The sequence below is a fragment of the Talpa occidentalis genome, unplaced genomic scaffold (assembly GCF_014898055.3).
Source record: "Talpa occidentalis isolate TD23 unplaced genomic scaffold, MPIMG_talOcc4v2.1 talOcc4.13, whole genome shotgun sequence".
Lineage (NCBI taxonomy): Eukaryota > Metazoa > Chordata > Mammalia > Eulipotyphla > Talpidae > Talpa > Talpa occidentalis.
The window spans coordinates 48,892,090-48,916,585 of record NW_023601322.1 but is presented as its reverse complement, the minus strand read 5'-3'; the positions used below and the strand labels follow the sequence as shown (position 1 = coordinate 48,916,585).

General features: G+C 40.4%; 1 protein-coding gene across 1 annotated transcript in view; it reads right to left on the bottom strand.

The window, feature by feature from the left end:
* The window catches only part of NDUFV2 (NADH:ubiquinone oxidoreductase core subunit V2), a 65,007-nt gene extending 41,118 nt beyond the window's left edge, over positions 1–23,889 (bottom strand). The window contains exons 1-2 of the mRNA XM_037508830.2: positions 23,835–23,889; positions 16,484–16,561 (exon numbers count right to left, since the gene is read on the bottom strand). Coding sequence (XP_037364727.1) covers positions 16,484–16,507 — 24 coding nt within the window. The 5' untranslated portion in view covers positions 16,508–16,561; positions 23,835–23,889. The remainder of the gene's footprint in view (positions 1–16,483; positions 16,562–23,834) is intronic.
* Positions 23,890–24,496: the final 607 nt, after the last annotated feature.

The window sequence follows — 24,496 nt, the reverse complement described above, 5'->3', positions numbered from 1 at the left end:
TTGGTCCAATCTCCTCACTTTGCAGATTAAAAAAAAAAATTACTGAGATTGCTAAGATGTTAACAACTGCCTCCTTATAACATTCTGTATAAGTGCACTTTAGTGTATCTTTATTAAACTTAGTGGGAAGCTTCATTTTGTTTAGCTGGATAGTAGAGAAATGATGCTCTGTTTCCTAACTCTAGCTCACGTGTTTCTTGTGTTTATATAGTCAAAGGTCAAAAGCTGACTAAGAACTGATGAGTCCTTTCCTTTTGCATCATTTTTCAACTTTTCAAAGGACTTAAAATAAACTATAATTTTCCATTATTTACTTTAGGGATTTATTTGTAGAATTTGTAGCTCTTGGGAACCCCCCTGTCATTCTTATGAAGTACACAATCTGATTCTTACTCATCTATAAGCATCTAAAGAATGCTGGTATTAATATACATGGTTTGAATCACCCAAAACATAATTAGAAGACTGAACTGGCCAGTAACATTTGTGACTTTCCACAAATATTTTACATGTATGGAAGCAGGAAATCACTCTTTCTTGAGATAGAAAGAGGGGTTTGGGGTTGGGGGATGAAAGAGAGAGGGTCAGAGAGAGAGAAGAAGAGAATGTATATTAGTTCTGAGATCCAGTATCAATTTCTTTGACCAAATGAACTTCCTTTTTTAACCAGCATTTCATCTGAGGTAAGTGATGACATATTCTTAAACCCCACTGCAACCCTAGACTTCTAAGGGCCTACAAAAATTTATAGTTTGATGTTGTGTAGATGTTGTAGTAATTTTCCTGTAAATTCATTATTCAGAATTATAATTCAAAATCTCTGTGAGGTGCTTCTCTAGTCAATCTAGTGAACATCTAGTCAATCTCTCTAGATAAACCTAGATTAAATTTCTTTTTTTTTTTAAGATTTATTTATTTATGCATACAAGAGTTGGGATACAGGCCAAAGGTGCGGGGTGGGGTGTTGGGGAGGGGGTGAGAAGATTCACCAGAGACAGAGTCAGGAACAGAACAGGCAGACTGACTGAAATACACTGCTGAGGGGAGCAGCAGGCGAAACAGGTGAGGTCTGCCTCGCCATGTGGGGTGCTCCCTGGCTGCTCGGGGATCGAATTTGTGCTGCAGAGGCTGTGAATTGCTTCATAGTGCTTAACCCCCTGTGCCACCAGGGAGGCCCCAAGATAAACCTAGGTTTAATTTCTACTTGCCCCATGCCTATGCTTCTAAAGACTCATTTTGACTGTGACTGAAAGTGAAGATTTTGCTGGATACAGGCTCTACTTGTCCACATTATGCGTTTTCTCAGATTACCATTTTTTTAATTTTTATTTTTTAAGATATGCATACAAGAGCTGTGGTACAGGCCAGATGTGTGGGAGGGTGAGAGGATCCACCAGAGACAGAGTGGGGAACATAACAATCAGACCGCCTGAAATACACTGCTGAGGGAGCAGTGGGCGAGTCAGGAGAGGTCTGCCTCGCCATGTGGGTTTCTCCCTGGCCGGCCGGGGATCGAACTCGTGCTGCAGAGGCTGCGGATTGCTTCATAGTGTGGTGCTTAACACCTCGCGCCACCAGGGAGGCCCAGATTACAATTTTTAAAGGTTTTCAGTGATGAAGACACCACAGCCAACATGGGAAACAAGTTGTTGACATTCATTTAATCAAATATTTAGTACTACTGAAAGCTGAAATAGTAAACTTTCCTTTTCAATGACCATATTCTAAATGGGCATAATTTATAATTTATATAATTATAATTTATAATGCAGGGAGAGAAAATTCCTAGGAGGGACAGACTTTGTCATTTACTAAACCATTTCTCAATATATTCACCATCTGCCAAGTTCCTTTCATGTGTCAGGGAAGGGGCATTAAGTGTTAAAAATGTCAAGATAAATGATGCAGCCTACACTTAAAGACCTCACAGTCTAGCTCTTAGTGCATGGTGGTGTTCTTAGGTCAACCATTTGTCAACCAAAGAGAATGGAATATATGACCCCAAACTCTCCTATTATATGATCTCCTCTCTTAAAATAATGTACTTATTGCTGTGATGCAATTTTCCAACAGTCCTGTTGCAAACAACAATCACTGGTGAGCACCTACTATAACCAGATGGTAAAGACATGGTGGCTGACAGACTTAGAAAATGACCTCAGTGACCCCACTTCTTTGTGTTCATGGCCTCATGTAACCTGGTGTGAGCTGGTCTTGTGACTTGCTCCTAAGACTATGGCAAAGGTGATGGGATGTCATTTCTATGAATAGGTTTGAAAAGACTATGATTTATGTCTCTACTGTCTTCCTAGCTTGTATGCTTTGGTGAAGCAAACTGCTGTATTGGAGAGTCTCACCTGGCTAGGAACTAAAGGTAACCTCTAGCTAGCAGCACTCTAGGAAGTGAGACCCTCAGTTTATAGTTTCTGAACAACTTAATCCTGCTAAAGGCCATGGGGCCATGGATGCAGATCCTTCTCTAATCCGACCTTCGTGAGACTTGAGCCTTGACAGACATCTCTATTTCAGCCTGTGAATGACTCTGAGAAAGAACCCAGCTAAGCTTTGTCCACATTCCTGACTCAAAGAAACTGAGACAAATAAATGTATCTCATTTTAAGGTGTTAAATTTTGGGTTAATTTATTATGCAGCAACAGATAAGTAATATGGAAATTACTCTTATTCTTAAGGAGTTAATAGTATAGCTGGAGTAAGAACTCTTACTACAATACAATGTTAAAAGTTGTGCCTTCAAAAGAAAAAAAAAAGGCAGTGTAATCTAGAGGCACTTGGCAGAGGTTTAAATCAGACTGAATTCAATGATTCTGGCATTTTAATTGTAGTCTCAAGCTAACTTGATTTCTGTTCTTATCATTTTCCAGTCAGAAAAGCTCTTGAGCCACTTTATCTACATTCTTACCTGGTATTTCAATTGGTACATTCTATAATTTCCAATTATAATACATCTTTCTTGAGGATAGGATGTTCTTTCATAGCACTTTCATATGAGGGAGGGCTCACTTAGTGAATGATGAATTATATTCTCACAGTTAAAAAAAAAAAAAACCACAGGAAAGAACTCTGAATTTTAAAAACAAAACAAAACAAAACCCGAGACCTCTGAAATACCTGAGAATTCTGGAGCGTGTATTAAAGATAACAGTTCGTGGAGCATTGCTAAAGCAGTCCTCTGTTGAACTCTGATGCACAGTTCATGAGCCAAATGTAAGAAACCTTGGAAGACTTACACAAGTAATAGTCACTGTGACACTGCATGCTTAGCCCAGAAACTCTCCAGAATTACTAAAGCAATGGCTTTAGTGTTATTTTTCACTGATTGTGCTCTGCTTGTACCCTCTAGATATTCAACAATCACAGTTATGCCAGAGCAACCTACTGCACAACTCTCTTCTCCTCTTTAGGGCTTTGACCTGAAGTGTAGGTACAACTCTCAGCCAATGACCATATGAATGTGAAAGAAAATCCCCAGGCTTCCTTGCCTTCAGTGGTATGACTCTGAGCTATGATCTTTGCTGTGACCCACCACTCCCCAGTATCACTGAAACTCAGGAGCCCACGAAGGTAACCCTCTCAATAAGTCTTCCTTGGATTACCCCTAAAATAAACTCTGCGGACTCAAATCTTCACCTTAATGTTGACTTCAGGGGAAATCCAAATTAAGACTCTAGTCAACAAATAAAGATAGAAGACTTAAGTCAGAGTCTTTTTGATCTAGTGCCGCTGAAGCTGTCTCGCTCAAGGGCCACAGAGAAGAACGAGGCTTGGCTTGGAGAAGTGAGATCCCATGGAAAAGTTGGGAGGCACAGGACTTGTAAACCAACTTGCTGATTAGGGCGTGGTAAACTCTTGGACCTTAGATCTAGCTCCAAGTGCCAAGAGAAAATGAACCTCTAGTATCGTAGTCTAAGGGTGTGGCAACTAGAGATTGCAGTTTGTGTCAGCAGTTGACCCTAGAGATCTAACCTGTAGGAATCCAGTACCCAATCAGACAGGAGAGCCTGGTGACAGGACGGGGAATTTGGAATGTGTTGGTTATATAGGCAGCCAGGCGGTGATAGAGAACATTGACAGCAGAGAGCTAGACTCAGGCACTCTGTTCTGGTGGGGGGAGCTTTCTTTCTCTGAAGATGAGCCATTGGACGGAAGGAGGACCCCAGTTCTAGAGAGATTGGTATTAATTTATGTAAAACAACACATGGACTCAAGTACCAGGAACAAAGAAGAAGCTGAGTCTGAGACCAGTGCTGTAAAGACAGTGATTCAGTGTGTGGGCTTTGGAACCTGAGAATCTTGGGCTTGAAGCATAGCTTCCCACCTCCAGAGAGGTGACTTTCAGAAAATCACATAGCTTTTTGAACTCAATCCCCTCATCATTAGACTGAAGAGAATGGTTTTTCCCTCAACAAGTTGTGATAGGATCTTAATGATAAAGTGTAAAGTGGGAGTGCAAGGGAAGTGTGTCATTGCTATGACTGAGCAAGCAGGGATGGCTCTGAGAGGCCCACTTCCGCTGGAGCCAGAACTTGCTTCAAAGGCAGAAAGATGGTAGTGAGGGTGTTCTAAGAAACATGAGCAGTAGGTCCTCTCATATCCTTTGTTAGTCATGTTGCTTCCCTGTACCAGGCAGCTACTTTTGTTGAAAATAATACATTTCAGGCAGAAGAAAGAGGAAGCAGCATGACTAAACCTATGTCTGGGGATATTAGGCGACAGAGACATCCTGAGCAATGGCATGTGTGCACATGTGTCCTTGTTGGTGGAGGGGTGGGGGAGGTAAGGGAGAAAAGCAAAGAAGGAGTGGTCTTCAGTTTGTCAATTATACGCTCTCTGCTGGGGACTTAGCACCACATCCAGGGTGATAAGTAGAGTCAGATGCTTCCTGTTTAAGATCTGACTGGCCTGAGATACTGCCTGAAGTTAGTGGCCAAGAGGGCTAAATTTTGCTTCAGTACTGGGGAGAGAAAGACTGGATGGAGAAGCAGTGCACTAGGAAGTGCTTAAATCACATTTCAGTGCTGAGACGCTCAATCTGTCAAGAGTGGAGCATCTGGGGCTGTGATGATCCTCCAGGGCAGGGTGAGACAGAGTGTTGAACTCCTGCTCAGGCTCAGCTACTTATATTTGAAATGGACACTGGCCGTCATGTAGGGGTGTCAGTCCGTGCTGATTATCATCCCTGCTCCGGGGATGGTCAAATAGCGCTGTGAGCACATATTTATGGGGACCTCAGGTAGTAATTAATATACAGGATTTGTGGAAATTTCTTTTTCTAAGACTTACTTATCAGGTTTAATTTGTATTTGGCCTGTTAGAAAGGAGGGGGATAGTAGAACTCTCCAGAGAAATGTAGAAATTGAATCAAGTTCAACAAAAAGGATCTGTCAGGTGTCTCTGACAGAAAACCGACATTTAACTGTTACCCAGTGGAAGTAGAAGTCACGACTCTGTAAAAGCAATATAAACTCTGTGGTGGCTTTGGTTTTGTAGTTCCTGCTTACCAAAGAATTAATAGCTTAGTCAACTGCAGTCTTTATAGACGAGGAAGTCAGATCCTAAATCTTCATCAGAAGCTACTAACTAAAGTTGTCAGATCCCTTCCAACATAGATCCCCAACCTCATGGCCAGATGTGACAGAGGAATGGAGATGGAAAGAAGACCTTTAGAAATTCTGCAGCGAAAACATGCTCTTTCTTCATAACGTATGCTCCTAATGCTGAGAAAAACTGTGAGCTTTGGGTATTTTAAGATGGTTACAGGTAGTCTTTTTTGGGGTAGTGGTGGGAGGGATATTTTCAGACCAACTTGATAAATCCAATATCCAATCTGACTTTTTCTTCAGATACTTTCAGTTTCATCTCTAAATATAATTTTTGGGCAGAGAGCTGTTTTTTCTCTGCAGTGCTACGAGTGTCTATTTCAGCAAATCTGTTAGCATCATGTGGTGTCTGTGCGTGAGTTGGGCTGTCATGTGGGCACTCTTTAAGTGACACGCTTACATTCATGTTGGGCATCCCATAGTGGTTTTCACATTGTGATTTAAATATAAATTGAGACCGGAGCACCGCCCCATCTCATTATGGCTAAAACGCAGGCCCACCCAAAGGCCTTCCCTGCAGGCTCTCCCTTCGCAGCTGGGGCACCCTGACTCAGGCCAACTGCTCAGGATCTGCGCCCAGAGGGAATATGAGTCTAACTTCATTGCGTTTAGGTTTTGCAATATGTATTCTATGTATTTTTAATAATAGTAGATATACTATTGAGATAAAATTCAGGTTCATTTTGCTTTCTCTCCTCAAATATCTTCCTCTACTTTTCTTCCCAGAGACCACCCCTGGTAATATCCTTCCAATACATGATTCTATTTAATATGTGCACACATATCTGCTGTCAATATAGAAAATGTTTTCTAAATTTAAACCAATTTGTATTGCACTGTTTATTTCTCCAACATGTTTTTTTCCCCTTGAATGGTATGTTTTTCTAATCTATGTTAATCATGTTAATATAAATAGAATGAGTTCATTTTTAAACTATTTTTATATTCTTAAGAATATAAACTTTCTTCTTCTTTTTCCTACTGATGAATTTGAAGTTTATTTCCAATTTTTTGTATTTGTATGCTATGCATATATTTGTAGGTTTCTCTTCAGGCAGACTCTCTATCCCAGTTGGAATTTAAATTTTTAGCTTTACTGGATGTTGTTAACTTGATATTAAAATAGTTGTACTAATCTTCATTCCCACTGATAGATATGAAAGTTCCTATTTTCTATATCCTTTCCAGTACCTCATACAGTCAAGTTAAATGTTTTGTGGACAATCTGATGGATATGAAATGGTCTAATTTAATCTGTATTAAATTAATTTTGGCATTTTGATAATTTTCACTTCCTTTGATTAAATTTTGTTGCCCATTAAAAAAATAGAGGTTTTGTTTTGGTTTGTTGCTTATTAATTTCAATTCCTTTTATACCTTACACAATTTGTTATACATGCTACAAGTATCTTCTTCTAGTCTGTGGCTTGTTTTTTAACCCAATTTTTAAATTAAACTTTTAATTTTTATGCCGTTTAAAAAAATCACAGTGTGATAACATATTTGTAGTCTTGTGAACCTGTACCCCCTAAAACATGTAGGTTATAGAGACATATATATGTTATATATATCATGTATGTTATAGATCAATGTTACCTCAGTTAAACACAATTTAAAAGAGAAATAAAAATTATAGACACCGAAAAGCTCTATGTTTTCCCTAGCCACTTGCTACCTTAATTCTCAGGGAGCACTTGCTGCTAAATTCAAATTCAAAACAACTATTGCCTTATTTTAAGAAATTCTGCTTAACTTGAAGTCATGAAAATAATCTATATATTTTCCTCTAATACTGAAAAATTTTTGCTTCACATATTTTTGTCCTATTCTTTCTGCAACTTATTTCTGAATAGAGTATTAAGTAAGGATCTAGTTTTATCTATTTACATGTCGTAGGCAATTTTTCCAATACTGCAGTTTTTATAATAGAGGTAACTTTCTGATTAGATAAACAATTCATTATCATTGTTAAAATTCAAATAATTATTAAAATATGAAAAAATAAATTAAAGGCCACTTGTAATCCTATTACCTTAAGGCAGTTACAACTGATACTCTCAACATCATTACTTTATAATTCATCTTTGCCCCACATGTTAAGTCATACAAGTAAAAAGAATAAAAAGGAGAATTGTGGGGAAAGTAATGTTTTCCTGGGGCTGGTCAGTTCTGTGGTTCGAGGAAGTATGAAGACTAAGAACTGTAAACTTATGAAACTGAGGCTTCAGTTCCCTTTGAATCACTTAAGCATGCCAAGTTCATCTTGTTAAATATTTTCAAGTTAATACCACGTACTTCTAGCATATAGTTTATACTCAATTTTGTCACAAAAGCATACAAGGAAGAACAGAGATAATTCCTAGAAAAGCACGGTCTAACTTTGCTAGAAAGTGAAGCAAGGACTACCTGCCTCACTCATTTTGGAAGCTTTATGGGAAGAGGTAATTTATTTCACTGCCATGGAGAAACAGATGATCCTACCTTTCCCCTGCTATTCTTCATGAAATTTGTATGTAAGTTCATCCATGGGTACACTAAAAATGCATATGACTTTTGAATTTAAAAAATCATCGATCCCATATATAGACCATGTTTATCAGTTTGTAGGATGAAAGTGCTATTTTCTGTCATTATGTCTAATTTTGATAAACACTGATAAATTTCTTAGATTTATGTCTCTAGCCTACAATATATACAACATGGAACTTTGCAAGTGTATTTAATGGTTACTCATTTCTGTTCCAAAGTACAGTGTAGCGTTCATTTATGAATTGCAGTGGTGTATGAAGCAATTTCAAAGAACTATATAAGGATTAAGGCCCCATTCCCAAATACAGTCATGTAGAAAGGTTAAAAAATAAGATAGTTCTGTTTTGCCTGTCTCAGCTCTGCATTTCCTCTTTTGTCACAGTCCGAAACCCAATTTTCTTTTTTTTTTTTCTTTATTTTTTTTACATTTTTTATTTTTTTACATCATTCTTCATTTTTATTTATTTTTTTAAATAATAAATTTTATTTTTATATTCCCCCATACAATTGCAAACGCCCCATTCTGACCCCAATCCTTCCCCTCCCGCCCCCCACCCCCCAAAAAGTGTCTCTGGTTCATAGTTTTTTGTTGATTTTGATTTTCACTTTCTTATATTCATTTTCCTGGTCCCTTATTTAAGTTTTCTAGATTCCTGCTATGAGTGAGACCATCCGGTATTTTTCTTTTTCTTTCTGGCTTATTTCGCTGAGCATGATCCCTTCCAGCGCCATCCACGTTGCTGCAAATTTCATGTGTTTATCTTTTTTGAATGCTGAGTAATATTCCATGGTATATATGTACCACATCTTCTTGATCCAGTCATCTATTTTTGGGCATTTGGGTTGTTTCCAAAGCTTAGCTATTGTAAACAGTGCTGCTATAAACATAGGGGTGCAGGTGCTCTTTGGAATTGATGCCGAAACCCAATTTTCAAAAAAGAAAACAGCAATCAAAAGTGTAGCCAGGGTGCTAACAGGGCTGAACTCTCAATGCTTGAGATTTATTACTTTGTGTAAACCTGGGTGAGTCAGAAGGACTTCTTCTCCAGGCAGGTGCAGTAGGCAGACACTGAAAAGCTCTATGTTTTCCGCGTCCACTTGCCAACTTGCTACCTTAATTCTTAGGGAGCACTTGCTGCTGAATCCAAATTTCATGCAGGCTGCTAAGCTGTTCTACTGGCCTAACCTTTGGTTGTGGAAAGTTGATTTTCTTGTGGACATTCCCAAGGAGAAAAGAGGAAACTACCTATATGTAGATTTATGAGACAAGTTCAAGGGGTTTGTAGTGGGCAAAAATTTCCTGTGTGTGCGTGTGTGTGTGTGTGTCATTTGAAAGACACCGTGGTTTTCAACCAGCTTAATGCTGTTGCTGCAGTCATTTTACCTGATCTCTTTTTTAAAAACAGGCAAAAGACAAAGCTGAGTGCATATGTTCATGCAAACCACTCTGCCATCTAAGCAGAACTAACATTGTTAGAAGAGAATGCAAATTGTAATTTTAAAGAAAAATCCATAAGCCAGCAGTTTCTTTTAACCACAGTTGTTTTTTCCCCCTCCTGCTCATTCTGCTGAAGCAGCAGCAACTTTTTGCTCTAATTTGCTGTTTTTCCCATAAGAATTATGCATTTAAGGACATTTTGTTTCATGCGTGTTAAATGTACACATTCACCTGGATTTTAAGATTCTAAAGATATGGACACCTCCCTTCTCTCTTTTTTATTTTAAAAAAATTTTAATTGTCTTACATCATTGTTCATTTTTGTTCAGTAATTAGCTTCTTACCTCTGGTGTGGACCCCCATAGTTCTCCCGCCAACATAGTACCTGTGAACCATCATCATATTCCCTTGTGTTCTTCCCTCTCCTGTTTTGACCCCCTGCCCCTCCCTTGCTGTATGCCTCTGATCTGTGGTTGGCTTGCTAGTTTTGTCTTTTTTTTTTTTTTAAGATTTTTTTATTTATGCATACAAGAACTGGGGTATAGGCCAGAGGTGTGGGGGTGAGAGGATTCACCAGAGACAGAGTGGGGAATAGAACAGGCATGCTGACTAAAATACACTGTTGAGGGTAGCATTGGGCAAGACAGGAGAGGTCTGCTGCACCATGTGGGTAGTTTGCTGGCCAGCAAGGGATCAAACTCGTGTTGCAGAGGCTACAGATAGCCTCACAGTGCTGTGCTTAACCCCTTGTGCCACCAGGGAGGCCATAGTTTTGCCTTTTTTCTTGATCTTTTTTTTTGGTTTCTCTATGGCCTATGCATAAGTAAAACCATTCACTATGTTTTTCCTTCTGACTTATTTTGCTGAGCATAATCCCTTCCTGTTCCATACATGTTGCTGCAAATGGCATGAGTTTGTCTTTTTGAAGGCCAAGTAATATTCCATTGTGTAAATATTCCACAACTTTTTGATCCATTTGTTTGTTTTGGGGCATTTGGGTTGTTTCCATATCCAAGGTATTGTAAACATTGCTGCAATAAACATAAGAGGGCAGGTTTCCTTTCTAAAGGAACCACCTCTTTTCTTCTATAGGATCCAACATGGTATTCTATTCCAAATACTCATTTTTATGTGTGGACTGAGTATGTGATCGAACAAATGCGTGAATAAACAACTATTTCCAATCTCCCATTTTCTAAACTTAAAAGTGCAAACCGTTTAGAATTGGGATCCCTTTCAATCATAGAGAGGAATCTGTGGCAATGCAGAAATAAAAAGAAACCAATAGAATCCAATAGAATGAGGTGGGAAGTAAAGAGTTCACCAATTTCATAGTGAAGGTGGTTTAGATTATGTACGTGAATGTATGTGGTAAGGTGTGTGTGTGTGTATAATATGTATTATATACTTAATTACACAATTAGGTAAGTATTAGGTAATTTTTATCAAGTAACTAGGTAATTATTAGGTAATTATTCATACATCTATATATTATACACACATAATACATGTATGTACACATGTATTTTATGTGTGTACATGTGTTAATGTTTTATATATTTATATATCCACACATTATATATAAAAACACATATGTATGCTTTTAAGAATTTGCAACAGAGTTCCTCTTAGAGAACTATTTTTATTTAGAAAAAATATCTTGATTATCCAATTTTTTAAAAAGTCTTATTTATTTATGCATGCTAGAAGATGTGGGGGGTGAGAGGATTCACCAGAGACAGAGTGGGGAACAGAACAGGCGGATTGACTGAAATATACTGCTGAGGGGAGCAGTGGGAGAGACAGGAGAGGTCTGTTGTGCCATATGTCACCTCCCTGGCCACCTGGGTGTTGCAGTGGCTGCGGATAGCATCATAGTGCTGCACCTTAACCCATTGTGCCACCAGGGAGGCCCTGATTATCCATTTGTGGTGGCAATAAGTCCCTGGCAGGGCCTTAGATGAACGAATACAAGGAAGTAGAGTCATAGCTAAATCAATCTGAATCTAAACAACAGGTTTTAGGAGTGGGGATAAAACAGTCAAGAGAATAGAAGGGAGAAAGATTACAGAGAGAGAAATAAGATTCCACAAACTCTGTTTGGAAGTCATTTTGGGGGGAACCAAAGAAAAGAGGCTGAATTCCAGGACTCAGTTGACCAGAGCAGAGAAAAGACAACAGTGGAAGGGAACCCCAAGAGACACGTGAGTCAACAGGGCAGGAATTTGAAACTAGAAGTGACTATGAGTCTGTAAGATTCATTAGTAAAGCTGGGAAATGGTTCGACTTCTCATGGAGTTTGGGAAGAAGTCTCGAGAAAATTTTAGTTAACTCAGAAATTGCTGTTACCTCAACTTTTGTCTCTGGATACCTTAAAAGGCTTAGGGTAAGTGATTCCTAAACCCTCTCTTCCTTCCAACAAACCAGTCTCTTGTATGATCTTAAAACCCAGAATTATAAAACAAAACAAAAGAAAGAAAGTAAATAAAGCCTCTTTCAGTCGTTTTAATAATAGATATTTTAACTGGGAAGACTGAGCTAACTCCAGTTCCAATTCAGGTGCCAAATCTGAGCAGGTACAACACCAGACAGAACAACCCGTTTCAAATCTGTGCCCAAAAGGTTACCCCATGAGGCAGCAAGGTCAGGACACCAATGGACAACCAATGGACAACCTGAAAATATGGCAGGTTAGTCAAAATGCTCATAACCTGACAGTGAGTTATTTTTTCTTCCCCCCCCCCCAGGGCTTAATATATTAGGTAATACATTAATACACAAAGATAATTTTTGTACTTGAAAGATATAGGTGGTTATTGTGCATGTTTTATTAATTAGGGGATTGCAATATAAGCTTGCTCGGCACCAGCTGAGCAGGATTCTGGGTGAGGAATAACAATTTCCTCTGGTTGGTCTGGGTTCACTGGACACCATTGTCTTCACGTACAATGGGTTTATTGCAAAATGGTTACAAAAGCACTTTTAGAAAGAGTTCAGTGTGTGTGTGTTTTTTTTTTTTTAAGATTTTATTTATTTATACAAGCACTGGGTACAGTGAGAAGTGCGGGAGAATGAGAGAATTCACCAGAGCCAGAGCTGGGAACAGAACAGGCAGACTGACAAAACACACTGCTGAGGGGAGCAGCGGGGGCGGCAGGAGAGGTCTTTCGCGCCATGTGGGACCCTCGCCTGCTGCCGGGAATCCAATCCAAGCTGCAGAGGCTGCTCAACCACTGTGCCACCTGGGGAGGCCCTCAGTGTGTTTTTCTATCTCTGTGAAAATGTGGGTGAAACTATAGGAGTGGTGGCAGAGTCCCCTGGAAGGAGCAAGAAGGATATTAACATTGGCTGTCTTCTTACTATGAGCCTACCAGGATTCCTTACCTACTGCATCTGCACTTTCCAAAAGATAAAGCTGCAGGGACAACCTTTTGGGAGTGATGTAATGACCTCTTAAAAGAATTATTAAGTTCTATAACTTAATAGGAAGGGTTTACAATGGTATGCATTTGTCAGTGGCAACAGATGGTACACTTAAGATTGGGTATTTCATTCTTTTAAAATGATCTCTAAAAAAAAAAAGAACCATAGAGACATTGAATTTTTTTTTAGTAATATAGATGCTAGAGTGCTTAATTGTGAGATGTTCTTATTTTTTTTTTTTGTGGGACCCTCGCCGGCGGCTGGGGAACAAACCAGTGCTGCAGAGGCCCAGCGCTCAACCGCTGCGCCACCAGGGGAGGCCCTGAGATGTTCTTATGTCTAACACTTACTTTGAAATGCATCCAAGAACAAAAATGAATGGATGGATGGACAGAGGGCTGGTTAGAGGGCTAGATATGTGATAAAGCAGCTGTTGCAAAATGTGAATTATAGAATCTAGGTGGTAGATACTTGGGTGTTCATTGTGTGATTTTGCCAACTTTTCTGTATGTTTTAAGGTTTTCATAATTAATTAAGCATGAAAAAGAAAGTGTTCTGACAGCTCATATTAATTTGGTTCCTTCAGAAAACCCAGACATCTGAGTGCTTTGGGATAAATGACAGTCAGGACAGCGTTTTAGGCCCTTTTGAAAATAAAGAGGCATAGCAGCTACTTAGAGTTGAAATGTCATTTCTAACATGTAGTGCATTTCTCTTTCAAGCACTGTAAAATGCTTTCCAGGCCACATATTGGGGCCCTCAATTAGGTCCTCTCAGAAGAGGCCACTTCCATTCAGGAAGTACGTTCCTGCCGGCAGGCCGGGTGCTGTGCTCTCTGACCGTCCTGTGGCTCCATTTCATGGATTTAATACCATCCCTAGGCTGACATCTCCCAAACCAGCAGCTCTGTCTAGCCTGACCTTCTCTTCTCCTCCCCTCCCCTCCCCTCCCCCCCCTCCCCTCCCCTCCCCTCCCCTCCCCTCCCCTCCCCTCTCCCCCCCCCCCCCTCCCTCCCCTCCCTTCCCCTCCCCCCCTCTCCCACCCTCCCCTCCTCTTCCTCTCTTCTCTTTTTTCTTTTCTTTTCCTTTCATTTTTTACATCATTGTTCATTTTTAAACAATATTTACTTCCCCCACCCCCTCCAGTGTAGTCCCCATAGAATTTCCTTCACTAATGCACCCGGGCACCATCACCTCTGTCCCCTGTGCTCCTCTCTCCCTCCCTCTGATCCCTCTCCCTTTTCCCCTTTTCAACTTGGATTCAACTCCAAGTGTCTCCTTTATGACTCCACTTGAATGTCCTGAGGCATCTCATCTCCACCATGACAGCTGAGCTTCCAACACAGCCTTGCCCAGTACCAGGCCTGCTCCTCTTCTCTCCCATCTTAGCAGAGGACACCCCCACAATCTTCTCCCTTACTTTCACACGCTGAAGGCCCCAAACAGGGTGTTTCCTCTTTCCCTTTACTCCCTGCCTCTGAGCTGGCCCCACCCTGACTCTCACACATTACAATCTAGGCAAAACATAAAAACATAATTTGATTATGCCTCTTCTCCACTTAAAACTCACCAATGAGTCAATCACTATTGTTAGGATAAAATATAAAATGTTTAATATGGATACCAAGGTCTTTGTTCTGAGGCTCCTGCCTGCCATTCTCCCCTCTCCTACCATGTCCCCTTCACTCACAGCTGTATTTAGAGGAGAGGCAGTTTGGAAGGTAATGGGCAATGTCACAAATCAAATGGCATCAGGATTCAGTATCAATAGTGCCTGGAGCATCCACCCAACAGGTGTTCCAAAGCATCCACTCAACACTGGGTCTAAGAGTGAGACAGGCACAGGCTGCCTGTTTCCTGGATTCTTCCTCCTCCTTTTCTCCCTCACATGCAGGTGAAGAAAAAGCAAGAAATAGCATCCCAATACTTTCAGTGTCTTCTAAAACGACTTCCTCTTCCTCTCCTGCATATAGGGAGCATTTGCAGACACAATCTTCAAACCCCATAAAAATGAAAGACAAATAGCCTGAACTCAGATCTCAGTGGTTGGTGCTTCCTTGGCTGTGTAACTCACTGACTATGACCTTGCGTGGAGAACTTTACGTCAGAGAACCTTGATGTGCTCTACCAGTCTCAAGTGGCTATTAGGAGTATAAAAGAGCTAATGTTAGGGCAGGTGCTTTTTATGCCATAAACTTAAGGACTGCATGGATGTGACTTACTGTACAGCCAAAAGGATAGTAAAATATACCTTCATTTTGCTGTTTTTAACTAAAGGCGCTACTAGCCATTGACTTACAAATTGTTTTTACAGGAAGAATAATGAACAACTTGATATTCTTTCCACTTTAAGAAGGATAGCTAATTATAGATATCCTCAACATGGTAGAAATGACCTAAATTCAGAAATATTTTCAAATCAACAATTCATAGTCAAGATTAACCTACACAGCACTTAAATTATGTGACTATTCTTTAAGTGACTGTTTAGTAATACCTTCCTGGTTATGACATGCTAAAAGCTATGTTTTTTCCTCATAGTTGTTATATACTATTTTCATTAAAAAAATCCTGATTTTCTTAATATGTACCTATAAAACTCAAATGAAATACAAATATAAGAAGTAGCAAGAAAATAGCATGCATAACTATCTTGTACTACAAAATATTATAAAAATAAGCAAATATAATAGTCAATATAATAAGTCCTCCAAGCAGGCATTTAAAAATCTCTTATACATGTGATTGGTTCAAAAGTCTATTTCCAAAAACATTGTAGAGTGTACATTTTTGTTCATGATACATTTCCAGTTTGTCAGATATTAATTGTTTCAGGGAAAATGACTTGCTTATGTCTATTAGGGAAGGCCATGCTTTTCAATTAAGCAACAAGGTTGGAAGTGTCCATTAAGTATTTCCAGTGAGTTTACAATATGTAGAACTACTAAGAAATATACAAATTGTTAGCAATTCTATATAGACACTAGGAAATGATGTGAGGACACATAGTATTTCTTAAATATTACATGGAATGGGGCAAGAAATAAAACCTTACTAGCATATGCTAGTTTTTCAGATTGTTAGTAAATGCAGACATAGTAGCTTCGCAGGGCCATTCATCTGTACTGCCACAAGGAAATTGCCAAGAATAATACTACTAATTTTAAATGCTGGCCCGTCAGCCAGAATGAAGCTGAAATACAGTAACATTGCAAGAAAAGGCAGAAACATGCTAGGAACATTGATTAAACTTTCAGGTTAAATTCATGTGACTTATTACTGGGTAACCCTGGGTTTCTAAATTCCCTTGCAGCCTACATAAACAGAAGCAGTAAGAAGAGCTACTCCTGTTTTATATCGCCATCTAGTGTTTAATGATATCCATGCTCTTTTGTGAATTTGTTTCACAGAGCAACTTGCCCTAATTACCAAATGAGCTGGTGAATATTATTGCAGGCACAGAAGATGAACTAACCTTTGGGCTCAGTTTTCTTTGCATCTTAAAGTGTCTAGATAGTAAAGCAAATCTTGTATTTCATCATCTTTTATCAGCCTGTAGGAAAAATTAAGTAGCATTAGAAGAGCATCTTTTCAATTATTAAAAATGCATAAGGGTTTTAATATTTCTACTGAGTTGCCACTGGTTATTAATTTTTTAAATAGATTTTTTTCTCCTCGTACTCTTATCTTGTCCCACCTACTTTACAAGTCTTCAATACCACCTTTAACTACACTGTTGTGTAATATAAAGCAAAAACAAAACAAACAGTCCAAGTTCTTCTAATGCATTTCTAATGGCAGTAGCAATACACAAGTGGGTCCTGACATCTATACAGTGGATTGTGACCAGTATTTATTTATTTATTTTTTAAAGATTTATTTATTTATTTATACAAGCACTGGGTACAGTCAGAAGTACGGGAGGGTGAGAGAATTCACCAGAGCCAGAGCAGGGAGCAGAGCAGGCAGAAGGACCAAAGTACACTGCTGAGGGGAGCAGCGGGAGGCAGGAGAGGTCTGCGCGCCATGTGGGACCCTCCTCTGGTGGCCAGGGAGCAGCCGGGGATCGAACCGGCACTGCAGAGGCTGTGGGCAGCTTCGCAACCCAGCGCTCAACTGCTGCGCCACCAGGGAGGCCCGTGACCAGTATTTAAAAAGAAAAATCTGGGCCTCCCAAGTGACGCAGGGGATTAAGATGCAACCTATGAAGCTATACGCAGCCACTGCAGCACGTGTTCTATTCCTGGCTGGCCAGGGAGCTACCCACATGGCGCAGCAGACCTCTCCTGACTTGCCCACTGCTCCCCTCAGCAATGTATTTCAGCAGATCCACCTGTTCTGCTTCCCACCCTGTCTCTGGTAAATCCTCTCACCCCCCCCACCTCTGGCCTGTACCCCAGTTCTTGTATGCATAAATAAAGAAATCTTTAAAAAAAGAAGAAAAATCTATTATTTATTTTTTTTCAGCAGTTTCTATAATTGTTTTCCACTTCAGGATTTGACTTATGTGAGATGTCTAAGATAGTTAAGCTTGGAAGTAGGAGTAGTAAAGTAGTGTCTAGGGCCTGCGGGAAGGGAGAGGTGGAAGTGATGTTCAACGTGTATAAAATTTCAGTTATATACAAAATGAATAAGTCTTAGAGATGGGTTTTACCACATGGTGTCTATAGTTAGCCACACTGTATTGTGTACATAAGATTTGTTAAGAGGGTCGATTTCATGTTAAGTGTTCTTACCACACACACAAAAGGATCATTAAGGAAGACTATGAATAAAAAAATACAAAGAAAGAAAAGGAAAGAAAGAGGGAAAGACTAGACTAGAATCCAAAATGTCAGAGTTCTATGTTTGTAGAGAAAGTATAATCTTGTGAAACTTCAGTTACACATGTGTGTGTTTGTGTGTACTGGAGCGTGATAGAAAGGACTTTTCATTTTGTGGGTCAAGTTCAAAAAAGTTGAAAAGCCTCTGCTCTATTGTTCTCAAAAACTTAATCGATAGCTAAGATCCATGTTAATTTTAAATGAATTAAGTTTATTGTATATAAACAAGCTTCTATAATTCCAAAAAAGGCAGTTTGAAATGCCCAGAGGCAGTAAATGTGATAGAATTTGAGGCACATAAATGGGAACTGTGCTTGCACACCTCAACCATTTTTCTCTTTAGAGGAAGACCTGATATGGAAGATGTAGCATGGTGAGGAGCAACTTCTGGAGCAGGACAAACCTGGTTTGTAATTCAGATACATAAACTTGTTAACTGTATATTGGTTTTTCTGAATCTCAGCATTCTGATCTTGAAAAGGAAGCCAGTAATTCTCTCTCTTTTTTTAAAGATCTATTTATTTATGCATACAAGAGCGGGGGTACAGGCCAGAGATGCGGGGGGTGAGAGGATCCATCAGAGATAGAGTGGGGAACAGAACAGGCAGATTGACTGAAATACACTGCTGAGGGGAGCAGCGGGCGATTCAGGGGAGGTCTGCTGTGCCATGTGAGTTGCTCCCTGGCTGGCTGGGGATCGAACTCGTTCTGCAGAGGCTGCGATCTGCCTCATAGAGCGGTGCTCAACCCCTTGTGCCACCAGGGAGGTCTGAAGACAGTAATTCTTATTGCATGAAGTTGTGAGAAGCAAATGGCTAATACAGACTATGTGTCCATTACATGGTAGGAATGTACTAAGTAGCTGCCAAAAAAGCAAGAGGGCCTTCCCCTGTGGCGCAGTGATTGAGCGCTGAGCTGCAAAGCTGCCCGCTGCCTCTGCAGCGCCGGTTCGATCCCTGGCCACCGGCGAGGGTCCCACATGGCGCGCAGACCTCTCCTGCCGCCCCACTGCCCCGCTCAGCAGTGTCTTCTGTCCATCTACCTGCTCTGCTCCCCACTCTGGCTCTGGTGAATTCTGTCACCCTCCCGTGCTTCTGACTGTACCCAGTGCTTGTATAAATAAATAAATCTTTAAAAAAAAACCAAAAAAATGCAAGAGTCACCAATTCACTGACACCATTTACAATAGTTCTTCTCTTCCTTTATGGCCCATGATTTCTACATCGTAGGATCGCAAATATTCTGAAAAGAATTAGAAACCTATGATTGGGCTTGAACCCAATTCAGATTTTTTCCCTTCTTCAGAGCACTCTGGTAAGAGCCTTAACTCTAGATTCTCTTACTCTGTTATCAACGATCTTTTTCAGTATAAATTTCATTGTGTTTTCCTTGCTTGTTATCTGTAACAGGGGTTGCTCATTATTTCCTTCTCAAAGTGGGATGACATCCTGGGGATTTACTACCCAGACATAATGACAACATTTTTTGTGAACAGAGCAGGTCCCAGGAGAAGAGTGAGAACCCCAGCTCCACTTTTTAAAATTGAGGTATTATTGACATAAAACATTAGGGTAACTTCAAGTGCATAACCTAATGATTCCATGCTTGTATGTATCACAAATTGTTCACCGCTATGATTCAAATTCATTTTCTTTCCTATGTATAATATGATATTTTTGCTTATAATGAGGTCTTTTAAGATCTCTTTAGCAACTGTTAAATATACAATAAGGTATTGTTTACTATAGCCACCAGACTGTACATTACATCCCAGGAATTACCTTTTTTTATAATTAGAAGTTTGTACCTTTTGACCCTTTCAACCCATTTCACCCAATCCACCAACTTCTCCCCTGTTATGAATCCAATTCCATTTTCATTCAGCTTGGTATCTCCTTAGTCCCTTTCTGCTTCTTTTATATTTTTCCCCAAATTGCTGCAGCCATATCCGAGAGGAAACTGAATTGACAAACTATTGCTAAAAATAACATTTATCTTGCCTCTTCAAGTGAGTGTCCTGATGAAGAAATAAGATATGCAAGCTTGAAAACAATGGTGCTATACAAACATCATATGTTGTTTTACATTCTGAATCAACTCAACAGTAATGGGGTGATGGAATAATGTTTGGATAGCAGTCATGTAGTGAGACTGCTTAGAGCTGCCACTAACCAGCTGTGTGTGAGCTTAGAATAATTATCGTACTGTTGGATAACTTTCCATCTTCAATTGTGGAAATTAGTTCATTTTATTCACAAAGTTCTTTAAGAATCAAAATATGTAATGCACATAGAACACATAGATGGTGCTCAGCCATCACAGAAATTGTGACAACGGTATAGCAAAGACTGAGATGTGAAAAACACCTTTCACTACCATGACAATGTCCTGGTTAGAGTTCAGACTGGAGGACAGTCCTTTTGTGGGAAGATGTGTAACCCACAGATGAATCCTCAGAGAGAGGCAGGGAAGGAGAGTGGGTTGGCATAGCTGGTCACCGGGTTGTTGGGGCCTGGGCACCTCTGGGTTCAGTGTCATTTCTGTTATGCAAATGAGCTGAGAACTAGAACTAGAACTGACTGGAAACTGACTTAGTGGTGGGTCTACTTGGGGCTTGAGCTTTCAAACAGGAAGTAGCAGGTGCTGTTGGAAGATCCTTGACAAGGCAGATGGGTTCCCCCAATGGTGGCACCTGCCACTGGTCATCAAGACCTTGTAGTCCCAGAAACCAGCTGAACAGTGTAGCACAAGAACCCAAGACTTGTCTAAGGACATACCAATCAGAATGATTAGTGATGAATATATTTGGACAAACTGGAAAAAGATGAAAGACACAATCAGTCAATTCAGGCTAAAGTTAGCTTGATTTGAATGGAACTGGGTGAGATAGAGAAGGGCATGTCCTGCAGGATCCGCTATTTTCAGGCAGCTGCTGAGACAAAGGAAAGCTTAGTCTTGGGTAAGATGGACAATGGGGTGGGAAGGAATAGCACAAGGAGGCAGGTTCTGAACGGTGCTGAGAATTTTGCCACTGGGCTCATGAGCTATGTCAGCTTGAATCATCCTTAAATCATCTTTCACCACCAGCATTTGATTCTAACCATATTGAATGGGGCTTACCCTAGAATAAGACCAACAGGTAGGAGAGGAGACATTCTTAACCTTCTTCAAAGACAAGGATCAAGTATTGCCAGTATATTCTACTAATCAGTAATCCTAGTGATTCCTGTAAGAGCTGCACTTTTGCTCACTGCTTTGTTATCCCTTTTCAACTTCCCTGACTAGTTTGCAAGGTGAGTATGCTTGGTTGGATCAGCCAGTCTCAGGATACCTTAGCTAAAATGCTAACCATCTCTGAGTCTGAGGTTTTTGCCTTTGTGCCTACATGTGTTGTCATGTAGACTGAGTGATGGAGTGGATATAGAACATTTAGCATGTAGTCAGCAGTTAATAAATTATTAGTAGTTTTTTTAAAAATTTTTAAAAAGATTTATTTTTATTTATACAATAGCTGGGGTACAGGCCAGAGGCGCGGGAGGGTGAGAGGATTCACCAGAGACAGAGTGGGGAGCACAACAGGCAGACAGAAAGCACTGCTGAGGGGAGCAGCGGGCGTGGCAGGAGAGGTCTGCCGCACCATGTGGGAATCTCCCTGGCCGGCTGGGAATTGAACCAGCGCTGCAGAGTCTGTGGACAGCTTCACAGCGTTGCGCTCAACCAGCTGCATCACTGGGGAGGTCCAGTTAGTTAGTTTTTTTAGGTATGTTTTAAGGAGATTTTTTTGTCTTGGAATTCCTGCATCCCATGGGAAGAACAAGGTAGCCAGAGGAGGGTGAGTGGAAGAGGCACACAGGCAAATCTCCCTGCTCTTTAAGAAAAGAAGCTCAAAGTTGTCTTCTAGAGAAAAAATAATCAGAGGTAGAAAGACATGTTTTTACTTGAAAAGTGAGAATTTATGTCACCTAAATTTCCCTGTTCAGAAATAAAAAGACCAAAAAAAACCACCATAGCCCAATAAACCACAAAAAAACAGTCAAACCTTTAAGAATGGAAGGCAAAGGAGGAAGAAGGAGGATGGAGATACCAAGGGGAGAATGGTGAGAAAAGTGACTTTGAGACCCTGAACCTATAGGAGAAGTTTCCACTTTGATGGCTTATTTGAGCAAATGTTGCTTAAAGTAGAGGAAACAACCAGGAAATTCAGAAAAATAGGGCAAATAGGATGAGTGAGAGAGCCACACAGACCACGGGCTGCAGAGGTATGTGCAGATGAAGGCAGTTCCACGAAAAGTACAGGCTCTAAAAAGGCATGTAGAATACCTGCAGTTACAATTTTGTGAAACGTGTCCCCACATTAATAATAATTAGAGGACATTTTGACAACAAAATGTTCAGTCAAGATTTAAAGGTACTTAAACCCAGGATGGAAAGTTTACAAAACACTATGAAATAATTTAAAATAATTTTAACTCATTTCAGATGACTTTGTATTGTTTATTAAACTCCTGTGCTATCCATTATGACATAAATGTTCCCTCACCAAGTTTTTACCTAGAAAGGCAACAACTGACACATTGATAATCACAAATAGAGACACGCAGGCTGTCAGTGGGACTTCTCTGCAGGTCTTGGGCAGCCGGGGATCGAACCGGCGCTGCAGAGGCTGCGGGCAGCTTCGCAACCCAGCGCTCAACCACTGTGCCACTGGGGAGGCCCAGGTCCTGGATTTTTAAATGATTCCCATCTGGGTGTCCCAAATCTAGCCTACTTTATAAACCTGTAATACTCTACATTTCTACAAATGTGGCACTAGACCCACCATATTACAAATTCCTCTTGACTTGCTTCCTTTTCCCTTGGACGACAAGCTGAAAAGGTAGATGGCAAATACTTATTGAGTTGATGAATTCAATAGCAATTTATTGGTTGCTTGCTCAGTGATTGGTAAATACTTTTCTAAGCACTGGGGATGTAGCAATGAACATAAGGGCAAAAGGAATCCCTGATTGTTGATCATTTGTTTTAGTGGAAGGAAAGTAAATGTCTGTAGTCAAATGGGGATAAGTTCTACTAACAAAAATGAAGTGAAGAGGGGTGGGGAGTTCTAGGGTAAGGGGAGAGCAGAGGCCTGAACAGGAGCAGAGGTGAGCCCTCTGGACACGGGAGGCACTCCAGGCTGAGGGCACAGCCCTGCACACTGGGTATGTTCTGGGAGCTGGCAAGAGACCAGAATGACTGGAATGGAGACAATTAAGAGAGTAGATAGAGATAGGTCAGAGAGTTTGCAGATTGTATAGGACCTAGCTAGTAGTCCCCATAAAGAATTGATCTTTTATTCAGAATGAGTTGGGAGTTAATGGGAAGTTTGAATAGAGACTTAAGATGATCTTGCTTTTTCATATTAAAAGGATCACTTGGCTGTGGGAGTGAAAATTGACATAAGAAATAAAGAGCCAAGCAGCAAATACATCAGGCTATTGTAATGGTCCAGGCAAGAAATAGTGATGGCTTCACATTAGAGCGAGAGGCAGGTCAGGGTCTGGATTCACAGAGTAGGCTGTGATAGGGCAAGAGAGAGAGGCAGGCATGACTCCAGGCAACTGGGAAGGTGGAGCTGCCTTGGGCTGTTGAGCAGAGCTTTGGTGTGTGAAGACCACAAGTTTGGTTTTAGACATATTAAATTAGACATATCTGTCTTTTTTATGTTGAACTCTCCATCAATTGGAGTGCAGGTGGTTCTTTTGCAGTGTTACCATCTGACAGAAACTGAGAGCTTCTCTAATAGTCCAAAAGGAACCGAAACCATGGGAGGGGCTGGAGAGGAGTTATTCATGAATTTTGTTTAAAAACATAGTGAGGCAGATTTACATCCTACAATACATTTTCCTTCAGCAACAGATACAACAAAAGATCTTCAACAGTCAGCCCAGGGCCATTAGTGCTCAGGGTGCAGGAACTTGGATTAAGGTAAATGTGAAGGAAACTTGGAAATATCAGACATACCTGCATGTACTTGCTGAGTGTTCTAGGTCTTATGCTGATCTGTCTCCTGATACAGAGCAGTTTCTCTAGTCAGTCACACAGGCCATTGTGTAGGTCACAAGGGGCAGCTTGTTCGTTGCCTGTCAAGTGCTGGGCTCTTATCCCTGAGCTCCTTTCCTCCTCTCCTATAAGGCAAATCCACAGTACCAGGCATTATCTGGGGCCATCACCCCATCCCTGCACCATGTGGGTGAAAGGGAAGTGAACATAAATATGTTAATGCTGTTTGCTGTACTGTTAGTGATAAAGTCATTTGTCTCAGACCCAGAAGACTTGTGTCTTCTGCCAGCACCCAAAACAGTGACAAGATGACTTCTTAGTGTAAAATGGATAAAATTTCAGAACTTTCACATTTCTTGATAGTTTTAAGCTATCTCAAAGGACTTCTGGGTAGTTTGGGATGAAACAGAAAGGAACCGGCAGAAGCCCCAGTAGAGATACACTTTATTTTCTTCTGGGAACTTGGCTTCAGAATGAAGTAGTTGATGGGGCAAAATGAAGAAAACTGACTCCATGGAGCTGAAAGACTTAGGCTAAATTCCAATTGATGTTCCTTTACTCAACACACAGTGACAAATGTGAGTCCTTTTGATGCCCCCTTAGGATTGAGCAAAGGGTGCGGA